The 20,659-nt window shown below is 46.9% G+C and overlaps 2 protein-coding genes across 2 annotated transcripts; one reads left to right on the top strand and one right to left on the bottom strand.

Annotated features, from left to right (window-relative positions):
• Positions 1-10,217: 10,217 nt before the first annotated feature.
• On the top strand, positions 10,218-10,782 carry LOC100843802. Its single transcript, XM_003557548.4, has one exon. It carries the CDS (start codon positions 10,319-10,321, stop codon positions 10,568-10,570), a length of 252 nt encoding a protein of 83 aa, XP_003557596.1. The 5' UTR covers positions 10,218-10,318; the 3' UTR covers positions 10,571-10,782.
• A 4-nt stretch (positions 10,783-10,786) lies between these two features.
• LOC100843228 (Fanconi anemia group D2 protein) lies at positions 10,787-20,439 on the bottom strand. The gene is made up of 29 exons (XM_014897596.2): positions 19,581-20,439; positions 19,227-19,481; positions 18,929-19,141; positions 18,707-18,838; positions 17,896-18,025; positions 17,769-17,815; positions 17,594-17,695; positions 17,383-17,490; positions 16,702-16,844; positions 16,485-16,579; positions 16,294-16,375; positions 16,132-16,183; positions 15,976-16,056; positions 14,979-15,074; positions 14,790-14,893; positions 14,008-14,467; positions 13,899-13,934; positions 13,609-13,816; positions 13,360-13,493; positions 13,088-13,274; positions 12,770-13,002; positions 12,578-12,673; positions 12,378-12,473; positions 12,261-12,293; positions 12,030-12,152; positions 11,824-11,884; positions 11,656-11,711; positions 11,376-11,432; positions 10,787-11,292 (listed from the first exon to the last, which is right to left on the bottom strand). Exons 1-29 carry the CDS (start codon positions 20,337-20,339, stop codon positions 10,978-10,980), a joined length of 4,494 nt encoding a protein of 1,497 aa, XP_014753082.2. The 5' UTR covers positions 20,340-20,439; the 3' UTR covers positions 10,787-10,977.
• Between the last annotated feature and the right edge of the window lie 220 nt (positions 20,440-20,659).

Genomic DNA, 20,659 nt, shown 5'->3' with positions numbered 1-20,659 from the left:
TACGAAGAATTCCTTAAAAAACTTCTAACTTCTAATTCCAGTATAGTATCCATACTCCTAGTCCCTGAGGTTTAGGGTGAGTAGAAAATAGTCGGCATGAAGCTTATCTCATAAAACTTCAAACACCTATTCCCTGAGATTCAGGCCGGGTTTAGAATAGTCGGCCTGAAGCTTAGAAACTTCAGACACTTATTCCCTAAGATTCAGGCCAGGTTTAGAATAGTCGGCCTGAAGCTTAGAATACTTCAGACACTTATTCCTCGAGATTTAGGCCGGGTTTAGAATAGTCAGCCTGAAACTTAGAAACTTCAGACACTTACTCCCCGAGATTCAGACCGGGTTTAGAATAGTCGGACTGAAGCTTAGAAACTTCAGACACTTATTCCTCGAGATTCAACCGTTAATTTCCCGTTGCAGTAAACTTAACTGTGAATCACTGTTTTGTAGCTCTGCATGAATAAGCGCACCACCGCCTTCAAGGGGCTTCTAGCCAAGTACAACAAGCTGGCGGCAGCACACAAGGGGCTGAAGGCTGAGCGTGAGAGCCAGAGTAAGTATATTTCACCGGAATAAAACCTTTGTCTGAGTATCAATGCTCTGCGAAGACTAACACTTGCTCTTGTTCACAGCCGAGGATAACGCTAAAGTACCGGAGCTGCTGAAGCGCGTCGCCGAGGTCCAAGGTATCATTTCATCCTTATTCCGGGTTTTATCCATATTAGATATCATCCTCTGTAACATATGTATGCTAAACAGATGAGAAGACTCGGTTGGCGGAGCAGCATCGGGAAGAAGTGACCCGGCTGCAGGCGCAGATTGCGGCGCAGGCCGAGGCGCACCAAACCGAGGAGGGCCAACTCACCTCGGCCCTCTCTTCCTAGGCCGATGAGAAGATCCGCCTGGAAAGTGAGGTGAAAAAGTGCAAGGGTCTAGTTGTCCAACTCGAGACCCGTGCCACTGCCGCCGAGTTAGAGGATGCCGAGAAGACCGAGCTGTTCAAGGTCATCCGGCACGAGCTCATCAAGATTGACAATATGCTGACAAGTAAGTCGCCTTGTTGCAATTTCTTCATCTGATCATTTGTCCGGGTAATAACAATATAGTGCCGAGACTCACTACTATTTGCCTGTCTTTGCTAGAATTCTTCCCCCAATCCCTCGAGAGTGCCCAAGCGGCCGTGAGGGCGGCCCGCCGAAAGAGGGATCCTGCAGCAGCAGCAGGGGTGCCGTACGAGTATGACTTGGTGGACTACCTGGTGAGCATTGTGAGCCGGGTCAAGCCACTCAAGTCATTCGGCGTCAACATGCTGAATGCCGGCATCTGGGCCTTTCGCGCGTTGTGGTCGGGAGAAGAAGCTCCGACGGACATCCCGGAGCTGGCCAAGCGCTTGCTGGAGGTGGAATCTCGGTTGAGTGACTGGCGGGAGTCGGCCGCACACATCGGCGCTAAAGAGGCCTTCTCGTTCGTACTGTCTTGGTACGACGACATTAACCTCGACGTGCTGCAGTTGATGCGTGTCGGCTCCCCTTACCTCACGGATCCCGAGCTAGTCGCCAAGCGCAAAGAGCGGGCTTACTCCTTCATCCAGTATGCCGATGTGCATATGTTTGTGGAGGGCCCGACATCTGAAGCCGAAGCCGAGATGACGGACGGAGGCGAAGAAGCAGCGGACGAGGAAGCTTCTGTGGAGTCGGCCGCCACCGCGACGGATGCGCCGAGTTCTGGCTCCAACCCCTCCGTCTCTTCTTAGCTTAGTTAGAAAAAACTTTAGAATTATCAGATCCCCAGAATGCCGGGTGCAAATGTAACCGAGATATCATACTTTTTTTTTGCAAGGCACAATATTTTTAACTTAATCAAGTCTTTTGTTTATCGAATTCCCGACCGAGTCCCCGAGTTCATTTTTTCTCTTAATGAAATTTTATGACTTTGGTTCTTTTGTCTGCCTTACAGGCGTTCGACGTATGAATCGCAAAGTGATAAAACCACCTTTCGAAAAAAGTGACTCGGCAAATTCGCTCGGCAATAATCAAGTTAAGAAAGAAATGCCGAGTTAAAATAATGTGCATCTTGGATCGCTTTATTGCTTGTTTCCGCAATCATTCTTCATGTGTTCGGTTATTTTATACCCGTCTCTAGCTTGCCATGAAGCCGAGTTGCGGTCAGCAGCGAAGTCATTGAGTGGATTTTCAACACCGACACATTACTAAACCGACATAAGATTACACAACTAAGCCATGCTGACACGCGAAAGATAATTGCAATACAGCACTTAAACGATATGGAAGTCCCCGAGTTTCTTTTAAGAACCCGGCGGATAATTTCATTGTCTTAAAACATTCAGCATAAGGAAAAAACGATACAAATACTCAGCTTTCAAGTATAGAACGGACGAAGCAAAGCTACATTCCATGACTTCTTGGTCTCCTCACCTGACTGGTCCATCTTGTTCGCCTTGGGATCTTCTGCATCTATAAGATAGTAGAAATCATTGCGGAGCGCTTTGCTCACAATGAAGGGTCCTTCCCATGGAGGTGATAGTTTGTGCATGCCGGCTGTGCGCTGCACAAGTCGGAGGACAAGATCTCCTTCCCGGAATACTCGCGGGCTGACCTTTCGGCTGTGATAACGCCTTAGGTGCTGTTGATAGATGGCCATCCGAGATAAAATCAATTCTCGTGCTTCTTCGAGCAAATCGACATCATTTTCTCGGGCCTCTTTTACCTCGGCTTCCGTATACATGGTTACTCATGGAGAGTCATGTTCAATGTCGGCTGGTACGACAGTTTCCGCCCCGTATACAAGGAAGAATGACGTGTAGCCTGTAGAGCGATTGGGTGTCATCCTGAGACTCCATAGCACGGCCAGGAGTTCGTCCAGCCAGCATCCCAGAGTACGTTCCAGTGGCTCAATTAGCCGAGGTTTTATGCCGACTAAAAGCATGTCGTTTGCTCTTTCAACTTGTCCATTGGATTGAGGATGTGCTACGGAAGCAATATCCAGCCGGATTTCCTTCTCCGCGCAGAATCACGCGAAAGGTCCCTCCGCGAAGTTCGTCCCATTATCCGTGATGATACTGTGCGGATACCCATATCTCAAGATGATATCCTTCAGAAATGACACCGCGGTTTTGCCGTCACACTTTTTTATCGGCTTCACCTCAATCCATTTGGTGAACTTGTCGACCATAACCAGGATATGCGTCATGCCACCTCGCGCCCGCTTGAACGGTCCCACCATATCCAGACACCAAACAGCAAATGGCCAAGTGATTGGAATAGTCTTGAGCTCGGACGCCGGCATATGAATTTTGTTGGCGTATCTCTGACAGCCGTTACACTTCCTGACTATGTTTTCTGCTTCCTGCAGTGCACTCGGCCAGTAGAAACCATGTCGGAAAACTTTGCCCACTAGCGTTGTTGAAGATGCATGATGGCCACACTCCCCCTGATGAATTTCCCGGAGTATTGCTTGCCCTTCTTCCGGCTCGACGCATCGCTGTAGGACGTTAGTGACGCTCCTCTTGTAAAGCTCGCCATTGATGATGGTGCATGCCTTCGCCCTTCTCTGAATTTGTCTTGTCGACACTTCCTCTTCCGGGAGATTCTCATCTCTGAGGTAAGACATTATCGGTTGCGCCCAAACCGGCACAGGACGAGTAGTGAAGACCGGCTCATCCGATACATCTATATCCATTGGCTCAACCGCCATTGCTTCTGCCGAATTAAGGCACTCAGTCCCCGGGTTACTGGAACTTTTGCCACTGTCAACGTCCATGGGGGTGACGTCGGTCTCTGCGCGGGATAAATATCGACTCCGATTTTGGTGATGGCTTGATGGATGGTTTGCGTAAATGCTCTAACGCCACACCAGCCGGAATAGCCTGTCGTGTTGAGCCGAGTTTCGACAATGTGTCGGCTGCCTCATTTTTTGCCCTAGGTATATGGTGAAATTCACACCCTTCGAAGTGGCCACTGATCTTCTGAACATGGAACCGGTATAGTGCCATGTTGGCGTCCAGTGCATCCCAGTTACCGAAAGCTTGCTGGACGACCAGATCGGAATCACCAAAGCATTGAATCCGGCGGACCCCAATTTCTTTTGCCATTTCCAGTCCGTGCACAAGTGGCTCATACTCGGCAACATTGTTGGATGCTGCGAAGTGAATTGGCAACACGTACCTAAGTTGGTCGCGCTTAGGCGAGGTTAGAACTGTGCCGGCACCAAGCCCACTTTTCATTTTAGAGCCGTCAAAATGCATTTTCCAGTAGTTAGTTTCCGGGGGCGGTGGTTCATACTCCATCTCGGCCCAATCCACCAAGAAATCCGCCAAAGTCTGAGATTTCACGGCATTCCGTCTGTCGTACTGCAGCGCATAGGGTGCCAACTCGACAGCCCATTTTGCGACTCGGCCGCTCGCGTCTTTGTTACTCATGATTTCCAAGATGGGCGCCTCACATATAACTCGGATCTGATGTGTCTCAAAGTAATGCTTTAGCTTTTTTGCCGCCATATATACGCCATACGCCATTTTCATGTAGTGGGGATAATTCTGCTTAGACGACGATAACACCTTCCTCAAGTAATATACCAGCCTCTGCACCGATTTGCCGTTTTCATCCCTTTCCACTACGATCACGGCACTAACGACTTGGTTCGTTGCTGCTATGTATAACAACATAGGCTCCTTCTCCATCAGCGAGGCTAATATTGGTGCCATAGCAATCATCTTCTTCAGCTCTTGAAAAGCTAGGTCAGCCTGTGGCATCCACACAAATTTGTCGGTTTTCTTCATCAGCTGGTATAAGGGCATAGCCTTTTCACCCAGCCGACTAATGAAACGACTCAGTGATGCTAGGCACCCAGTGAACTTTTGCACATCTTTGAGGCACTTTGGCAATTTCATTCTTTCTGTAGCGGCAATTTTCACATGGTTCGTTTCTATACCTTGGCTTGATACCAGGAACCCAAGCAATTTTCCTGCCGGCACACCGAATGTGCATTTGGCCAGGTTCAGTTTCATTCGGAATCTCCTCAGATTTGCGAATGTTTCCCGGATATCATCCAGGAGCGTGGCGCTTTCCTTGGTTTTTATGATGACATCGTCGACCTATACCTGCACATTTTTACCGAGTTGATCGTGCAAGCATTTCTGCATGCACCTTTGATAAGTGGCCCCTGCATTTCTCAAACCGAACGGCATAGTGCGATAGCAATAAGCCCCGAACGGGGTGATAAATGATGTCTTTATTTGATCATTAGGGTTCAGTGGTATCTGGTGGAAACCAGAGTACGCGTCTACAAAAGACAGCAACTCACACCCGGCATGGAGTCGATCACTTGATTGATCCGAGGTAACGGAGATGGATCTTTGGGACTTGCCTTGTTTAGGCTGGTGTAGTCGATACACATGCGCCACACCTTGGCAGCAGTTGGGTCGTCTTTCTTCTTCTCGACCATGCCCGGGTTTGCCAGCCAGTCGGGATGCAACACTTCCATGATAATTAAAGCTGGCAGCTAGAAGTCGGGACACCTCTTCCGATATGACTTTCCTTCTGTCGTCGGCGAAACGTCGAAGGGGCTGCTTCACCGGTCTTACGTATGGTCTGACATGTAATGAGTGCTCAGCCAACTCCCTCGGCACACCTGGCAGGTCTTGAGTTGACCATGCGAAGATATCCCGATTCTCACGGAGGAAGCTGCTGAGCTCGCCTTCCTATTTCTCTCCAAGGCCGGCACCAATGATTACGGTGCGGTCCGGGAACTCGCCGTCGACCTGTACTTTCTTTGTCTCCTTGGCTGCCTGAAAGGCCACACTTCCATGGGGATTGGTCATAGCCGATAGGCCAATTTGTGCCGCCTGAGCCATCGCAACAGCTTCTTGTAACTTCTTCTTCTCGCCAACGATGACCAGTGACTCGGCCAAAGCAGACCCAGCCGCTGCATATTCCATTGAGCGTTTGTAGTTGCCAGTGATAGTTATGGTACCATTTGGTCCCGGCATCTTCATCTTCAGATAACCAGTGTGAGTAGTAGCCATGAACTTGGCTCTGCCAAGTAGCGCATGGTACGGACTGCTAAGGTCCACCACCTCGAACACTAGGTTTTTGGTCCAACAGTTCTTCCAGGTGCCGAATAAGACGTCCACTCGGATCTTGCCTACCGGGGCACAAGACACTCCTGGCACAATATCGTGAAAGGTAGTTCGGCTGGGCTCAAGCATGTTATCAGTAATGCCGAGCTTAAGCATCGTGTCCCGGTACAGGATATTGATGCTCCTTCCATTATCAATGAAAACTCGAGTGAACTTGACGTTAATGTCGGGCCCGATGAGTGTTGGATCAACCACCAGGGCATATCCGCCAGGATTGGGCATAACTTTGGGATGGTCTGCCCGGTTCCAGCTGATCTCCTGCTCCGACCAATACATGAACTTTGGAACAGCCAGCATAACAGCATTGACCTCCATCTCTCGCCTGCGCTGACTTTGCTTCTCAGTAGGCTCAATGATGAAAATCATGTAGCTCTGGTGATGCTCCTTGTACTCATTTCTTCCGGCATACCCCGGGATTTCTCGTTCTTCCACCTGGTTGACAGCATTATTTGCCTAAGGGGGTCCCCGGATTATGCGTTTGCACTTGTGAGCGGTGGAGGAGGGGGCAACCGACTTGCTTCGCCCTTCTCGGCCCGCTGCATCCAGCTGCATTGCCGCGTTGTGTGGTTCGCCGGCTTGTTGGGGTTAGTCGTGTGAAAACGACAAGGCTGATCCAACATCACCTCAAACGTATACTTCGGCTTATCCTGCCAGGGCTTCTCTTGTTCTCCCTTCTTGACCCATTGCTGATTTCCTGTTTTCTGACGCTGGCTGGAGCCGGCATCAGGTTGATCCTGAATTGCGGCGACATGGGCAGGCCCATACCGGTAATCCGGCCTATCATCTCTCCTCTTGTTGCGATGATCTTGATGATCGTTCCTCCGGAATGCCCCGGCAGGATTGTATGTCGGCTGCTCCCTTTGTGGTTTTCCCGGCATCAGCGATGGCTGAGTCGGAACGCGAAGCGCATACATGTTGGCGATTCTGATCATCTCAGACAAAGTGGCCAGCATCTCTCTTTGTAGCTTCTGCTACAACATGCTGCCGTGTCGGCATCCTTGGGCAAACCACACTATGGCTTGCGATTACACTATCCCTTCGTAGGAATTGTGGAGATTGTTTCACCTTGTCAGGTAATCCCGGTCAGTCTCGTTGTCTCTTTGCTTGCACATGGACAACTCTTGAGGACGATTTGGCCTCTTGTAAGTGCTAGTGAAATTGCTGACAAAGGCTTCATCGAAGTCTATCCAGCAATTGATGCTGCCTTCTGGCAAGTTGTTCAGCCGTATCCTTGCCGGCCCTACCAGCATATGGGGTACATAGCGTACCGCCCATCTGCCGTTGCTGCCTGCCACGCTCACTGCCGTGACATAGTCTTCCAGCCAATCTTTCGACTTAGTGCTGCCGTCATACGTTCTCGTACCCCTGGGCAGCTGGAAACCCGGGGCTGGTCTCTCCCTCATGATCCGATGCGCAAAGCAACACGGTCCTGGAGGGCCTTGCTCCTCCAGAAGCTCGGACAGATAGATTCTGTCAAGCCGATGTCGGGCATCCAGAGGTGATACTTGTCTGTTCCCAACCCGGGCTCCGAGCGGGCCAAGATTGTCACGCTCTCGCCTGATATAACCCTCGTCGTCCATAACCGAGTACCCATCATCGTAACGATCATACCGGCGATCTTCACCTCGATACGAGGGGTTACGCCCGACACCCTGCTGACCTGCAGCAGTATTGGGTGCCGGACCCCGAGGTCGGTGTCCATGATCGAACGAGTAACGTTCTTGCTGGTCTTGGCGATTGTCGGCAGGACGCAGGTCACTCTGGCTATCATCAACCCTTCTGACTATCTGTTTCTCTGCCAGACCCGGGTCATAACGCTCCAGCTGCTTATTCCGGCCAGAGTTTACGCTTTTGTCCCATTTGCCACCAGGTGAGGACGCTTGCTTGTCAACACGACCACCGGCATCTGCAGCCGAGTGAATGACCTGAGATGCACCGGGTTTGCCGTGCATTCTCATATACGCCTCATTCTGCTCGTTAGCTGTTTGAAGCAGCTCTTTCACACGGAGCTGTTGCTGCCGAAGTGCCTCTCCCGTAAGATTCGGCAACTCCTCAGCCGCAGCCTCGGCAGCTTTGAGATTTTTGATAGGGGTATTGTATTTCGGCTTCAGTGCCGAGGAAAAACTTGCCGACACTGCTGGCACACCCCTGCCATCTCTTGTCATCTCGGCATTCAAGTTCTTGCCGCGGTTGCGCACTTCCCCAACTCTGCTAGGGTTAGTAAACGCAGTAGAACTAAGGCCATGGGCTTTGTTATACTCACAGAGCGAGATGTCGAGCTATTGTCGAGCGTGAGTGACGTCGACTGCTTCCTTCAGCAGCTTCTGTCTCTCCAACTCCAACTCCGCCTGCAGCTGGGCCGGGTTAGCGTTCGACGCTACCGACGAGGTCAGCCGTTCGATGGAGGCCTGGATCCGAGTTGGCTTCGGCGGCAGAGCCGATGTGCCGGCTTGAGCGACGACGTTCTCCGGCTTCTCCAAGGGGAGCTTCGCCGTTCTGCCGGACTTGGTTGGGACCGCGCCACTTCCTGCAGCGTCTCTTCCCGCATCGATGCCATGAGCCGTCACCATGACCTCCACACGGTCAGCGGGGCAGTCGACGTGCCGGCATGAACCGTGCAGATGGCGGGGGGATCTTCGGCCATCACCACCTGCAGGGATTGTTAGTAGCAACATAAACCTCGTGCATGCCGAAGTTGATGAAGCGGCCTGCATAGGGAAGTGGTGCGCCGTTGAAGCAGCCTGCGTTGTTGTCGATGAAGCCCAGAGAGCCGAATCTCTGGACCAAACTGGAGACCATGCGCTCTCCGGTGACGAGGAAGCTTGCCGTCCGAATGAAAACTCCAGCCAGCACCGCTACTGGTCCCACGGTGGGCGCCAACTGTCGTGGTGGTGTCACGGCAGATGCCATAGAATGGCTTAACTTGGGGCCGATGGCCGATGGAGGATTCGGAGGAGGGAGGATGTGAAGGAAAACACGCACAAATTACACTAGCACACACGGATCTACCCAGATTCGGAGCCCTCTTGTCGAGATAAAATGGTTACTCCTGCTTTCTTGTATTGGCCGGGATAGAACAGCTTTACAATGACGCACCTTGAGCTGTATTCTTGAGGAAGAAGAAGAAGAAGAAGGGGAAAACCCTAGATGTCTAAGTGCACTCTCTGTCCTCTTGAGAGGGGTAAGGTTTTATTTATAAGCCGTCCATGTCACACTGACATGTGGGCCGAGTCTAACGTCATCTTCCTTGGGCCCCGCCGGGCACGCAGCTTGGTTCCCTCCCGGTAGCACCGTAGGGGACAAGACAACTTTACTTTTCTCCGGTGCCCTGTAGAAAGTACCGCTATCCTCGGCCGGCTTTCGTCAGAGATTCTCTTTCGGTGCTTCCTCTCTGCAGTCGCCTGGCGCCGGTACGTAGGCGCTGACCGCTTTTTCTAAGATAATGATGGCGTTGCTTTACTTTGTACCGCGTGGTCAGAATAATACCGTTGAGAGATCTCGGCCATTGCCGAGATCAAGCTGTTCGTTCTTATTCTACAAACTCATAAAACAGTGCAGTCATGCCAGCATACCTCCAGGACGCCGGCTTAGTGTTAGTTTGACTCTACGATGCCGGCATACAAAACCATACCGGCTTTGCCCACGTCATCTCGGCTATAGTTGTGTCGTCATGACTCTATCCGGGATCATCCCCCCGACGGTCTAAAACGGGAAGATGCAATGCACATGTTTACGCTTACAAAACACTCCCTAAACCTGAGCACTTTGCGTCAATTTTCAAGCCAAGCTCCATCAACTTGACGTGCCCAATTCAATTCATTGCTTCCCATATCTACATCCAAACAAAACCCAAGAGGTTTTGTCATGCAGCTGTGGTCTCTTTATTCTCTTGGACGTCTTCTAGCAAGTACTCCAGGTCCAGCCCATCTAGCCCATTTTGCAGAGCAGCCCAACCGTTCGTGCAGTCCCGCTGGCATGAGGCCCATGAGCCCATGAGCCCATGAGCTCCACCCTACTCACTACCAGGCCGAACCCCGACCCCAGCCGGCCTGCCAGGTGCCAGCCAACCCGACAACTCCCGCAACCACGCCATTCCTTTCTTGTCAGTCGTCATCAACCTCCGTCCAGATCGGATACTTTGCCGGCCGAAGGGAGAGAGATCCGATGGGGGCGGTGGTGACGGCCGTGATAGCGATCGCGGCGGTGGTGCTGGGCTGGATCACCATCGAGATGGCCTGCAAGCCCTGCCTCGAGACCGGCCGCCGCGCCATGGACCGCGCCCTCGACCCCAACTACGACCCCGACGACGCATCCCCCACCGCCAACGCCAACGCCAGCTCCACCGCCGCCGAGCCGCTCCTCGCCGACCTCTCCGCCGCCTCCGCCGCCGCCGCCGCGCCCGCCAAGGCCATCTGAGGATCTGCCCCTGTTGCCTTCCTTCCTCGCCTCCGACGCCAGCGCTAGGACTCGTCTCTTCCTCTGCTCTAGCATCTGCATCTCTATGTATGTGTGCTGCCTTCCTTTGTGTTCTGCTCTTGTGGTTTTTGGTTATGGAATGACAAGAACAGAAAAAACTGCTTGTTATACAGTATAAGCTGTTGAGAAATGAGATGGGGTGGTGATCTGTACATATGGTCTTCACTGAGAATTCACATTTCTATGCAACACATGATCTACATTTCTGGATTGTCATTCCACTCTGCTATGGGAGCTGGACAAGGCGGTGCACTGCAAAAAACTGCAATGTACTATGTACATGTTGTAAGTGTAAAATTTTCAGGAGTCAGGATTGGGCTATACTAGGAGACTGGTACTAGATGCGGTCATTCCAATGGCGTTGCCTCTTCGTCGCCTTCCGCCATATCGTCGTCCACGATGTTGCCATTTCCGTTGGCCGGAGTTTCGGGGTCGGTTTCCATCTCTTCCTGCTCTGCATCATCCGGGTCATCATCGTCCACTCCGCCATACACCTGAGAGCTCACCACATGCCCATGCAAGTCCTTGTGCTTCAGATTGCCTATCACAAACGTGTCCTCCGTGGAGCAGTTGTGCAGCAGTGCCTTCACTTGGAACACGAACCGCTCCAGGGACCTCTTTGTAGCAGGTATCTTGCTCGTGATCATTGTTCGCTTGTAACCCTATATATGTAACATCATTCTTCTCAGCACGGAGCACAAATTTTTTGATACGAACATCGTGGATCTAAGATCATCGATCATACCTTTGCCTCTGCACATATAGTTTGGATTGTTCTTGTCGCTTTCTGGAGTGCTTTTATCTGCACCAGTTAAAATCATCAGGGCCACTGTATTTTCGCAGTACAGGAGGCAACTACTGAATGGTGCAAAAAGAAGTAAATAACAAAAAACAATAGATAGCTACTCCCTCTGATCCTAAATTTTTGACTAAAATTTGCCCAAATATGGATGTATCTATTCTTAAAAAGCGTCTAGATACATGTAATATTTCGATAATAATTTAGGATCGGAGGGAGTATTTACCATTTGAATTATACGTCCACCATGTTGCCCAAACTGTGTCTCTAGAAAGTTGAAGACTGCATAAGAAAAAGGAAGACTAGATTAACCAAATGCAGTAATAGTAACTAGCTAGTGTTACCATGTCGGCAGATATATGAAGTAGCAACTCATCAACTCACAATTCCTCACCTTTAAGAAATGCATCGATGAATCGGCCCCCATATTTAACTGCAATAGCATGTATAGCAACCTATATATATGTGATCAATGTAAGATGCATCATTTTCAACCAGCAGCCTCATACATGAACAGTATACCATTTCCATGTGGGTAAATGCATCAGGTGGTCATATTATATCAGTATGTGGAACATTAGTGATTTCACTGCAACTCACCTTTTCGTGATTCTTACATACATGTATTAGACCAACAAAGACATTTACTGATTTGACAATTTCATCCACAACATTTTCCACCGCCACTCCTGATTGTGATCTAGTCTTCAAGGCTTGCTTGATCTAGAGAAGTGGAACGAAATTGCTCAAACATGAAGGAATTCTAACATAATGATGACATCAGAGTAAATAATAGCAACTAAGTGTAGCATGCTTAGCTGAATAACTCACCATCTTGTTAAAATTCCCAGTGTTCTCCTCATGCTACATTATTAACCAAAAAGATTAAAGAGAAAATAAGAAAACATCAGAGAATTCATAAAAATGCTCTGAATACCAGTTACTTACCAACACACGATACCAAGAGTGGAAGGTGGAGGAACACAATGTTGGAAAGTCACGTGCCATTTCTTGGGCGGTACTTTTAGTTTTAAGCGAAGCAACCTTTAGTCATGAAATAAAATGATTTAGGAGCCTCTAAGGTGAAAAAAATAACAATTAAATTGATATGGACTGATTGCATGACTCAAGAAGTCAAGATGGACAACCTCAGGCAACACCGAGCAAGCCAGTTTCTCAAGCAGATCTGAAGTCGACTCACTGTTCCTGAGGTATATTTGTAATATCCTTGGTATAAGATCACCCTGACAAGCAATAAACATGTGACATGTTAACCTCTTCCGAGCAAGCATGCGTATAGGCTAGAGAACATTTAAATATCGAAAAGTGTTTTACCATACTTTGTTCTGCCGTCCATTTTCAGCATCTTCACTAGGGAAGTCAGAAGCTAACAGCTTATGAGCTGATAGCCCAAGACGCTTCTGTAGAAAGGGAATGATATCTTTGGAGCATCCTACATGTGTATTCTTCCCATTTGATTCCCCAGATTTTTCCAGCAGCATGACAGTGGAACTTAAAATTGATTGCATGGTAATTAGCACATCAGAAGCCAAAATGTATGAGAACGAATACACTGCAGGATGATCACAGCACTGAAATTAGGCAAAAGGTCACATAATCTTCTATCACTCTCCGCACAAATGACAACCACTGATTACCTGGATCCATAATAGCCTCAAACATTTTATATGCCCCACAGTATAGATAATCAACATTACTAGGGGCCAGAGGTGGACGGAACTCAGAAATATCATCATCAAAATTTTCGGTTGGCTGGAAAGTCTGCAGTAGCTCCTTCAGAACTGACATATTTGCATGATTCAATAGATCTGGAATACCAAGTAACTGCAAAAGGTACCATATATGTTAACGTTACAATTTGAGTCCTCTTTACTACCAGAAGTAAGAAAAATGATATCCATGTTACAACCTTCCTGTAGCAGCCAAGAGCCTCCTTAAATACTGAAGTGGCTATTGAAGACTTGGAGACCATCACATTTGGTATGTGTGGGTTTCCTGCTGAATCCCAATGAGAACTCCAATTGTCTGGGCAGCAATCTGATCCTACAATAATGCCACATTATGTTATTGATCAAAGAAAAGGAAAGAAGGGTGCATTACATTGTGCTTTTAAAATTTATATCACATTATTCACTGTAAAGGAACAAGAAAAGCTTACTTTCTTTGATCATTGAAACGGCTCCATCTACAAACTTCCTTAGACTCGAGAATAGTGGCTGGATTGTGCTGAGAAGTTCTTCTGTGCTCTTTTGGCAATGAGCATAAGTGGATTTTGCTTGAGAATTACTAAAAAATGGCTTGATTGATGGATTTAGACGGTCTAATTTGATGTTTAGATCACGTAGAAGATAGAGATATAATGGCAGCTGAAGAATGAAAACAGAAAGGCATCAATGATGACATCATACTTTAGTAGCTATAGTATATTTTGTAGTTGAAATCAAGTACCTCAGATTCATCATATGGGAGAGTTAAATCTTGAAACTGTAAAATAAATAAATAAGAATTCAGTAATAGAACTTTGAAAGATTTTAAGTCAAATTGAACAAATGCATACCTCAGAATAGTTTAATAAGGACAAACAAGTTAAATGCAGAGTTCTGAATTTGAATCTTTGCATATCCAGCTGAACTGGTGCTGCCATTAAATCTATGACCCCAAGCTCACTAAGATCATTAGCCTCATTTTCAACATCCTTTGACATCATTCCACTTGGCAATGGTTGTGAAACTCTGTTTGTTTCTTGAGTGATTGTTACACCTGCTCTTTTGAAAGCATCCAGTATCGTAGTTTGCTTGAGTTTATCATCAGAACTCAATTTATCTGAAGCTGATTTGTCCTTGAGACACTTTTGTCTTTTGTTGGAAGATGGGCCCTCCATGTTCTCTTCGTTCATTTTCTTCCCATGGTTTAACTTGCTGGTGATAGTTGACACAGAATAATCCCCTAGGTATCGCAGCTCAGGTAGAGATAGGGGATACATTTTAAGAAGGGTGTTTAACAAGCTCTCGAGTAGTCTGCATTTGGCAATCATGTCACATATTATGAAGGGCGCATTTAAAACTATAAACATCTAATGCAAGCAGTTAATGATAGGATTCAGAAATGGAAAAGAATGTGTAAATTCTCAGATTTGGCAATATTAATTTATTGACTGAGTAACACAGGTGAAAAAACAACTCCCAGCATGCTTGAGTCAGAGTAAAAAGAGCAGTGCAAAACATTCATCACGCGATCACCTACGAATGCTTATTTGGTAAAGGTTTTGGTCATGCAATATCTATCCAGCTGTATATGTGGTACTCATCAGTGCTCAAGCATAATAAATGTCCTACTCACATTAGATTTCTCAGACGCTTCAGAAGTTTAACCGCTGTCTCATCCCTTACTTTTTGTGACACATTATCAACTCTGGCTGCCACTTGTGTGCTGAAAGCATTGAGCTGACAATGATGCCACCAATTTTAGACATAGATATCACATAATTTGAAACGTAGGGTCATTAAAATCAGAGGATTAAGAACATACCAACTCCCTTATCCAGTTTATCGCAAAGTACAGTGAATGGCACACTGTTTTTTTCTCCAATGCTGACAAGCTTCCCCATCGAGATCCATCCAGGCTCTGTTGATTGTCAAACCAGGAGTAATTCTTCTGTTCAGTTCTAAAGGACATCTCCAACGGTATCAACATAAATTTGGAAGTTTTCTATACTAAAGAATAATGACCCATTGACAGTCCTAAGAAATACATGACGTCCTAAGAAAGGATACAGTCAAACTTCTCTATCTTTGGCAGCTCTTTTTTAGGAAAGACAGCAGGAACTCTGACGTTAATTAAAGAAGGAAGAAAGTGCAGCTTGGTTATCAGGGTCAAGGTTAGCAAGAAAACCACCATACAAAGTGACAACGACTACTCACTATCAGGGATTACAACCTGTGACCTTGGCAAAGTTGCCAGCTTAAACAATTTAAACTCCTCATGAATAATATGAGCCACTTCCTCAGTTTCTTTCAGCTCATTAACAATAAACTATTTATATTTGCTAGATAAAAATTGTAGCATTAGATTTGTCATGAAAAAGTTTCATAGCATAATTTTTTTACAATGATTTACTTACATATTTGTGCAAGTATTATCAGTCAAAGTTGCTGACAGGAGACTACTCTGGAATCTAATACATCATATATTTTGAAACAGATGAAGTATATACATTTTTTACGTGGTAAGAACTTCAAAATATTTGGAACCTTGAAAATTTCATAACACCACAGGTTGCTCTTTTAAAATGTGAAAGACTGATTATATGAATCACGAATGTGTGATTTGCTACGAGAAACTATTGTTGATTACGTGTAGATTAGATATTGGAGCATCTTGCAATTTATTAGTGGCATCATCTTGTGTGTTTTAGCGTGGCAAAGACAGGTCCCATAAGTCTAATGCAGATTTAAAAGCATTCTGTTCTGGTGTGGTTAACAATTTAGTTATGAACTTCTAGTTTATAGAGAACAGTTTGTATAACCTTGGTAGATGGAAGATGCAAAGGAGAGCCAAGGAGTGCATTTATTCCACCAAGTGAGCCTTCACTTCCTGAACGTTCAGCCTTTGATAAAACCAGGAAGAAAGTAAGTTAGGTGATTAAGAACATATGCTGGAACGACAAGGATATGCCACTTACAACAGTTAGAAGTAAAAATTGGGAAGGAAAGATCTGTAAGCAGGCTTGGGACCTGCCATGAGCATACATAACAGTAGTAAAGTAAACCAATACAGGTCATATACAGAATAATTAGCAACCAACCAAATAATGACCATTAAGGCAGTAACAGCTAGATTTTACTTTTGTGGTGAGATGGAGACCAGAGGCAAAATATTTAGACATACTGGGGAGATATTTCCATCCAAGTTCATCCACAGTTCTCCTGAAAGCAACATGTCATCATTCATCAATTATACTCAGCCTTCCATACTGTGTCGAAAAGAAATGTATGAATCCATGGCACAACAGTAACTGTCAAAGTATTTTCTAACCTTCTATTCCATCACAGATATATTTTTCTGGTAGCTGGCCATCGTCAAGATCAGCAAGAAAAAGAGCGTCAAATTCTGCAACATGTTCCCCAACCCTGAAAAGGCAAATTAGTGAAATGAGCTATCTTGCATGGAAAGAAAAACCAAGGAAAAAAATACATGAACAAATATGGGCGTTCACTTTTTTCACATGCATTTGCAACCATTTTATACCTACCAATCAAAAATTGCAGAATGAAGAATTCTGCTCTCCACTAAAGCAGCTAATTCATCATAGAGAAGAATTAAGGGCAATGTGTGACATCTGGAAGAGTTAATAGCCATTTGCAGCAGTCCCAGGGCCTCCTCACAATTTGGTTGCTGCCAAACAAAATAACCTTAGAACTAAGAAAGCAACACTAGTATTTCATGAACGCAAAAAGGTAGCCGTTATGATCCCATAAACTTTTGCTGCAAGTCCTACAGACGCACAGTTCCAGACAAAAAAAAGGAATCATGTACCAACTTAGCTATAGTTAGGAAGTTATTCTTAAAATTTATGCTTCCTTAACTTGTATATATCGTACTATATGCCCATTGTTCATGGTAACATTCAGACATCCAAAAATTGAGTGTTCCTTTAATTATCAGGAGGAAATTGTTATTGCCTGGTAAGATATGTCGCACTCACAATTTAGCATTTATGACTTTCAGTATACCTAGACAAGGCAATCAAGGTATTTGAGTAATTTTAGAGATAAATTGGTGGTGTTACTGATGCTCGATAACTGGTAGCATTCACACAGTGATTTTGACATGCCCATAAGGTTAGGAAGCAATAGCCAATAGATACATTCGGCATGGTTATTTTGACATGAAAGTTACATTTATCATGAACTCTTTCAATGCTAGAACAAACCTGAGATGATGAACAGTTCACAGCGGCATTCGCATCTGCAATAGCTGAAACTATCCTTAAAGCCCCAATTATTCCCATTCTCTTATACTTTATATCCGGATTACTAACCTACAAGGTGGAAAGCAGACACAAAATTCAAAGTAAAGCCTTCTTGGCTGAATGAGTAAACAGAACTGATATCCTTATCCCAAATGTGATCATAACATCATACCTGCTTTCTTACTACCATTAGAAGTTCATTAGCAACAGAAGAGCCACCTGAACCAGTATTGAAGCCAGCAGCCAGTGCCAAATGACAGAAGATCTCATAAACCTAATTTTATTTCATTAACTGATGTTTATGATGAGAAGAAATAGGACAAATAAATGAACGGTATATCACAAACCTTCCGAAGATTATCTTCATGAAAGCTTTCCAGGTAATCTAAAATACCTATGTCATAAAATTCGATGCAATTCAGATTATTCAGCAGCAAAAAGCACTAAATCATAAGACTTGATAAAGAACAATACCAGTTATATGTGAAGCTACAGGGATAAGTTCATCAGAGTTGTTGGTTGTCAGAGAAATCATAATATCTAGAGCAGAAGAAACTTCATAGCTGACCCCAGAACCTATATGAGTTATCAATGAGCCAACAAGCTACACAAAATGGTGTGAAGATTAGCAAAGGAAGAACAGACAAAATGTACAAGGTAGGACAGAAAAATAGTTATGAAACATAGCAAGATATCTATGCGCAAGAAAGTTTAACTGGGCACAAAACAAAGTCACACTATTTTCTTGTGCTGCGGTTAAGCTTAAGCTATATCATGAAAAACCAAGTCATGGCCAGAATTTCAAATGAGGTTAAATTCCCCACTTATCAGTTCACTATTCCTATTTGTCTTTGCATCTCACCCTCCCCAAATTACTATTCAGCATACATTTCATCCAGTGCACACAGGGCTCAACTAGACACCACAGAATGACAAGGCAAGCTAGAGTGAGGAGGTCCAATGCCTTTGGCCAATTAACTGGAAGGAATCTTGCTTACCTCACTTTAGCTTTATGTAAATTAGGAGTTATATCATGCCGATTGATTTATGCCTCTGATGCTGGACTTACACATAGGAATTTAGTGCATCAAGTAGACCGTGTTATAAATATATGTGATGTGCAATAACATTTAAACAACAACCTGACTGAATCATGGAAAATATTACAGAACTGACCATTTCACGAATCAACAGCACAGGTCAACTCAATTTTCCTACATAAGATAATTCTTGGTTTTCATAGTGTTGACAACAGCAAACACAAGTGTTGGCAACAAATGGATACCTCTTGCCTGGAAAAGGTGTCACTGAATTCTTCAAACAAAGCCGTAAACAGATAGGTAGCAAACTCTCTAGCCTTCTCTTCCTTGCAAGCTAACAGGTAATCGCTCACCGAGAGATATGACATGAAATGGACCTAATTCAAGTTCAGTTATGTCTCTGTCAGCATGGATAATCAAACACACATGGTCATTCTACAGTCATTACAAGATTCTGAAGAACTGACCTTCACCAATTCAGGGTTTCCACGAATGCATTGACCAAACAGTGTCTCTTGGACACATCCTTCTAAGATCTTGGATTTCAGTATTTTCTCAGCACTTTTCTGCAGAGTACCACCATTGGCATAGATGAGCATGATGAGCCAAACATCAATCACTTTGTGATCCCTTGGATGGTCGACTGATTTCAACTCCTTCAAGAAGGCCTCGCAAAGCATCTGCATCAATAACAAAGCAAAGCCAGTTGAAACTCCAATGGGCAGTGCTGCATTTCAAGATAAAGTGCAGATTAAGATGGCTTACATTCTTAAACCGGAGACCTGACCTCAAGGCATCAAGTATTGCTCCATCAGTGCTAACTGCCGATGCCTTCCCTTTCAGCTTCTTGCCCCGAGCAGCCCGTGGATCCACGACACCAACAAACTTCAGCTGCTCGCGGATCTGTGATATAATCCTGCCAGCATTGGCTGGTGTGGCAGACAGCAGCAAGAACCTGAGTAAATGTGGCATCTGATCCGCGTGAATCGTTCGGATGCACGATATTGCAACAGTGACCGCCTTCAAATATTCCCAGAGCACAAGACGGTTATTCAGTCCACAATCCACACCATCATAGTATCACAAAACAAGATAGAAGAAAATCGTTGCGGCAATCACCTGATCCTGCAACTGCGCATTGAGGTTAAGGTTCGACAAAGTGTCAAGCACAGCAACCACAACCTGGGAGTCCTCCTGCAGCAACATCTCCAGCGCGGAGACCACAACATCATGGCTCTGGTCGCCCACAATCTCCGGGATGGACCCGATGATCTCCTTCTTGAGCCGGGGCGGCGCCACCGAGAGCACGTCCACGAGCTTGGTGACGAAGGCGTCGGCATCGACAAGGAAATCAAGCCAGCGGAACTGCAATATGATGAGCCTCCCCACATCGTCCTGCAGCGGCACCCCATCGAGCGCGTCGTCGTCGAAGTGCTCGGGCAGCTTGTCAAGGAGGAGCCCCAGGAGGCCCGGCTGGAGAGCGGGGACGGAGAGGAGCGCTCGGGCGAGGCTCGGCGAGCTCGGAGAGGTGGGCAGGAGGAGCTGGCGGAGCCGCGCGGGGGAGTCGGCGAAGGCGGCGAGCCCGGTGAGGAGGCGCGTGGGGAGGTCCGCGGCGGAGTCGGCGGCGAGCGCGCGAGCGAGGCGGCGCGCGAAGGTGTGCGGCGCCGGGAGGGCAGGCGGGAGGTGCGGCGGGACGAGGAGCGTGCATCCCGCGTCGGCGAGGAGCGCGGCCGCCGCGTCGACGGCGGACAGGTCTGCCGCGGCGGGGCCGGGAGGGGTGGTCGCGGACGCTGCCGCTGACTGCGGAGGGCTCGACCGGGGCGGCGTGGGCGCCGGCGGCGGGCGCTTACGCGGGTTGCTGCGCTGCAGGAATACCATCGCCGGTCACCGCCACGACCACGAAGCTTCTCCGGGAAGGAATTGGGGGGTTTTGGGGGACGGATTTTGGGGAATGAAATTTTCGCGCCAGAGAGACAGAGGGAACGTTTCTCAATTAGTACCACGTTATTATCTCTTGCAAAAACTCTGCTAGCACTGACAGGTGGGACCTTGTGTTTAACGTCGTGGTGGGCCGACCTGTTAGTGGAAACGTGTGACCGCTAATGGAAGAGGACTAGTTGAGGCAAATGGGCGGTTGACAGGAGCCGTACAGTGTTCATCGGACGGCTGCGCCGGCTCGGGGCCGGTAGACCACCTAG

This window comes from Brachypodium distachyon, chromosome 1 (genome assembly GCF_000005505.3).
Source record: "Brachypodium distachyon strain Bd21 chromosome 1, Brachypodium_distachyon_v3.0, whole genome shotgun sequence".
Lineage (NCBI taxonomy): Eukaryota > Viridiplantae > Streptophyta > Magnoliopsida > Poales > Poaceae > Brachypodium > Brachypodium distachyon.
Note: the sequence above shows the minus strand (reverse complement) of the source record. Positions and strands in the feature narration are given on the sequence as shown.

Bases quoted from the DNA above. Each gene is read 5' to 3' on its own strand.
- LOC100843228 (XM_014897596.2), bottom strand. From the start codon at position 20,339: ATGGTATTCCTGCAGCGCAGCAACCCGCGTAAGCGCCCGCCGCCGGCG. The intron at 14,468-14,789 runs GTGAGTAGGACA...TGCCAAATGCAG, and splicing joins AAGCGTCTGAGAAATCTAAT to ACTACTCGAGAGCTTGTTAA. The intron at 12,474-12,577 runs GTTGTCCATCTT...TCATGACTAAAG, and splicing joins CTTGCTCGGTGTTGCCTGAG to GTTGCTTCGCTTAAAACTAA.
- LOC100843802 (XM_003557548.4), top strand. From the start codon at position 10,319: ATGGGGGCGGTGGTGACGGCCGTGATAGCGATCGCGGCGGTGGTGCTG.